Source organism: Pteropus vampyrus, unplaced genomic scaffold (genome assembly GCF_000151845.1).
Source record: "Pteropus vampyrus isolate Shadow unplaced genomic scaffold, Pvam_2.0 Scaffold752, whole genome shotgun sequence".
Classification (NCBI taxonomy): Eukaryota; Metazoa; Chordata; class Mammalia; order Chiroptera; family Pteropodidae; genus Pteropus; species Pteropus vampyrus.
Genome location: NW_011889533.1, coordinates 110566 through 115307, shown reverse-complemented (window position 1 = coordinate 115307; position 4742 = coordinate 110566). Strand labels below are relative to the sequence as shown.

The 4742-nt window shown below is 40.3% G+C and overlaps 1 protein-coding gene across 1 annotated transcript; it reads left to right on the top strand.

The window, feature by feature from the left end:
- Positions 1 to 1107: 1107 nt before the first annotated feature.
- LOC105309503 (actin-related protein T1) lies at positions 1108 to 2241 on the top strand. The gene has a single exon (XM_011385703.1). It carries the CDS (start codon positions 1108 to 1110, stop codon positions 2239 to 2241), a length of 1134 nt encoding a protein of 377 aa, XP_011384005.1.
- Positions 2242 to 4742: the final 2501 nt, after the last annotated feature.

Sequence of the window (4742 nt, the reverse complement as noted above, 5' to 3'; positions counted from 1 at the left end):
TGGGTACTAGACTAACTGGGGGGATCACTTCGTAAATTATATAAATGTCTAACCACAATGCAGCACACCAGAAACTAATATAAAATAATATTGAAGTCAACTGTAGTTGAAAATAACTGTGTTACATCCAAACAATGGAATAACCTTAAAGCTAATATACTAAGTGAATGAAGCCAGATACAAAAGCCCAAATATTATGATTATGTTTATATTAAAAAGGCAGATGAGATAAATCTATAGAGACAGAAAATATATTAATGGGATTTAGGGCTCAGGAGCATGGTCCGAGGAGGGTGATTGTTAAAGGGTGCAGGGTGTTTTTTGTTTTTGTTTGGTTTTGAGGTGAAGAAATTGTTCTAAACTCGACTTTTGGGTTGTTTGCCCATATCAGTGAGCATACTGAAAATCATGAAAATGTACACTGTAAATGGATGCATGCATTATATGTGAACTTTATTTCAATAAAGCTGCTAAAAACATATATAAAAGGGGATAAAAGAAAGGGTGGCCTGAGCACCTCTGGAATTGGATTATGGACACCCTCAGTCCAATCTGAACCTGTGTCTGGTGCTTAGTTTCTCCCCTTAACAAAGGGAAAGGTATTTTTTTTTTGTCATCCCACAAACAGCAATTCAGTTAAACATAGAAGCCATTTTAGGGGGATCCCCACAGCTGGGCTTACTCACCTAGTTCTAAGGCCAGGGCTTTGCTTCAGGTTCAGAGTTATCAAAGCTGTCCATAGGTAGAGTTTGCCTTCCTCTGTTTTATGTCTTACCATGCTAGGAGTACTGGTATCTTAGATACTTCACCTCTCAAAATCCCTCTGATGCTCTCTGAGGATAATTGTTGCCTTGCCTAGATTGTTACATAGGAGTAATCATCACTCAAATGGCCTCAGCAGGCCCTGAGATGCCTTAAAGGGGACAAGATTCATGGATTGAGGATGGGATGTTCTGGGGAATTGGGGACAGCCTGCTAGATCCACCTGAGAGACAACCTGAGAACCTTGGAATCCTGTGGCTTTAGAACTTCCAAAGGCACCTATTGTCTCACACAATAGCCAAGTGTTCTCTATTTTGGTGAGGTTCAGAAGAGCATTCTGCAGACATGTTTAACCGATACGTATTAGATATTCCAGCTGTAATAATTGATAATGGATCGGGACTCTGCAAAGCAGGTCTGTCTGGAGAGATTGTACCCCGTCATGTCATCAGTTCTGTCGTGGGACATCCTCGATTTAACATTTCTTTATCAGAACCCTATCAGAAAAAGTACTTTGTGGGGGAAAAAGCCCTGTACACATATGAGGCCTTGCATTTGCACTACCCCATTGAGCGTGGACTGGTAACAGGATGGGATGACATGGAGAAACTATGGAAGTATCTTTTTGAATGGGAGCTGGGAGTAAAATCCTATCAACGGCCTGTTCTCATGACAGAGCCCTCTTTGAACCCAAGGGAGACTCGAGAAAAGATGACAGAAGTAATGTTTGAGACCTTCAATGTACCCGCTTTCTACTTGTCCAACCATGCAGTGGTAGCACTCTATGCCTATGCCTCTGTCACGGGCCTTGTGGTGGACAGTGGGGAAGGAGTCACTTGTACTGTCCCCATCTTCGAGGGTTACTCTCTGCCTCATGCTGTCACCAAGCTCAATGTGGCAGGGAGGGACATCACAGATCACTTGACCCAGCTACTCCTTGCTGGTGGGAGTACCTTCCCTTGCATACTCAACAAGACCTTAGTGGATGACATCAAAGAGAAGCTGTGCTATGTGGCCTTGGAGCCAAAAAAGTCGCTATATAAGAGGCCAGAGGAGGTCCTGAGAGAATACAGACTGCCAGATGGGAATGTCATCTACATTGGGGATCAGCTGTATCAGGTGCCTGAGATTCTTTTCGCACCTGACAAACTGGGCATCCATAGCCCGGGACTCTCAACGATGGTTGCCAACAGCATTATGAAGTGTGACATAGACATCCAGAACAATCTCTTTGCAGAAATTGTACTGTCTGGGGGCACCACTCTCTTCCCTGGGCTTGAGGAAAGACTTATGAAAGAACTGGAACAGCTAGCTTCCAGAGGAACTCCCATCAAGATCACAGCTTCTCCTGATAGGTGTTTCTCTGCATGGATAGGTGCATCCGTCGTGACCTCTCTGAGCAGTTTCAAACAGATGTGGATCACTTCTGCAGATTTCATGGAGTTTGGGACATATGTTGTTCAGAGAAGGTGCTTTTAAAGAATCCAGCTCACAAAGGACAGCTTAAAGTGTCAGATCACAAGAGCACTGATTGAAGGTGAAATCTTGGTGTTCGATAAAAGTGATATGACATTTTGAGTATCAGTTCATTTTTGTTGGCACCAGAATAATTTCTAATCCAGGTAATGGATCTTTCTAAGTGGTTCTATTTCACCCTTCCTGTCTCATGGACCTCTTCGATCATTTTCTCCTGAGAAATCCTTGGGTTATGTGTTGAGGCTGTATTCACTTGTAGGATTTGTAGTAAAAGCAAGTGCTTGAGCCTCATGCCCAGTGTTTGACTCATTAGGGTCCCTGGAATATTCATTTTCATCAAGTGTCTTAGATATTTTTGATAGCTCTAGTTCTGAGGAGAGACAGAATCACCAGGGAAAGTGTGGGGAGGGGAGGGGAGTTAAGTAGAAGGAACGCTACCCTGCTGTTAAGGGCTCAACAGACCCTTTCACTCAGTTGGTCCTTAATTAGCACAATAGGGCACAAGAGGGCTCTTTGTTGTTATGAGATCAGGCAGCTAAATAGGATGGAGCTGTTTTCCTTGGCAAAGAGGAGAGATGTACACAAAAATTCCCATTTATTTAAGGCTCTTTAAACTCAAAGCCCCTATTCCCAGTTGGAGTATTAAGAATCAACACCTCTATTTATCATGTTTTTTTGTTTTGTTTATTTGTTTTTACTTTAAAGGGTATTTACAGCCTCATTTTGTTAGGGATAAATTATTTAATGGTCATCAATAAACAGATTATTGAATAAATTATGTGTACATGATTTTTTTTACATTAATTTAGTGCTGTTTTTCCAAAATATTATTGGGAGAGAAATGGAAAATTCAGAGAATTTACGTAATACAATCCTTTTATTTTTAATAAATGAAAGAGTGGTACTTTCCCATATATACATATGTCTGCACATTCATATATGTACATATATATATGAATATTTTATATGACTATAAGTCATATAAATATATAAGGCATATATTTTATATGACTGGATAGAAGTACAGAAAGATACATACTATGGAATTTATGCAGGCTGGTAGAGAAGAATTCAATGAGAAGTAATACAGGTGGAATGAAGAGTGGGAGGGAAGCAAATCAAAAGAAAAGTCTATACTAAAAAAAGTCAGCCTGAATGAAGTGAAACCACTTATCTAAAAAGAAACAAAACCTATTTTGCACATATTTCCCAACTCCACATTCAGGGGTGTCACACTGATAGCTGGAACAGAGCCATGAAAATTATCAAACACGATAAACCATTATAAAACATTTATTTTTTATATTTGTTTAAGAGATCCGGTTTAATAGCATAACTCTGTTTACAGATAACTTAGCATAACAACAATGGAACCAGAAGATAGTGGAATGATGCCTTCAAAGAGCTAGGAAAACATTACTGTCAATTTAGAATTATGTATATACTCAGGAAAATCATTCCCCAAAAGATGAGAAAATAAAGATACCTTCTAACAATGACTGAGCTTTATTGTGAATAGGTCATGACTAAAAAATAATTTTATACCATTGAGGGCATATAGAAATAACCCCAGAATAAGATACGTATGGTACAAAAAAACAACACTTAAAAATGGTGAACATGGAGGTAGATTTAAAAAATATTGAGAGTATAAATTTATAGTATTAACATAATAAAAATGAAAATTCTGTAATACAAAAGAAAATAAATTATAGACACTGGTTGAAGTCAAAAATCTTTGAAAATACTTGCATTTCTCAGAAAGAGAAATTATTGATTAAATTTAATTATTTAAAATGTTGAGACTGAATAAATGGTAAAAACATTAAAAATAACAAAAAATTACTGTAATTGCAAATATTAAAAACATCTCTGACAAAACAATACGTCAGGGTCTGTAGATTGCCCCGGAGTGGGGCCTGACTAAGGCACAATGGCGGCTGCCTGTCCCACCCTTGTTCTGGCACCAGGTAATGCAGTCTTTCCCCATACAAATCTTGCACGAGCCTCTGACCCACCACCGGTGCCCCGAGTGTGTGTCTGCAGGTGAGAGAGCCTGTGCGTGGGCCATTGAAAAGGGCATCTAGGATTTCAGTCTCCTTCTGTCTCACCCAGATGGCCAGAATCTCCTCTGATTTTGACAGTCAGAGTTTTGGGGAACTCCTCTTTCCTGGGCTGGGACCCTGGCATGAGGAGCCCCCGAGTGAGGCTAGGACCCCTCTTTCCCTCAGGAGAGACTCTGCAGCCTCGCTTTCCCTCCCGGTGTTCCTCCACCACCCACGGGTGAGGGGCCAGCCCGATTTGCAACTTTGCCCCTCCTACCAGCTTCGCTGCGGCTCCTTCTTATATTATCAGACGTACGTGTTATGATCATCTGGACTTCAGGTGATTCTCCACTTTGATCATTTTATAATTTAGTTGTAATTTCAATGCGGATCTGAAAGGAGGCGAACCCTTCTCTTACCTAGGCTGCCATCTTCCTCTTTTTGAAAAAAAAAAAAAAA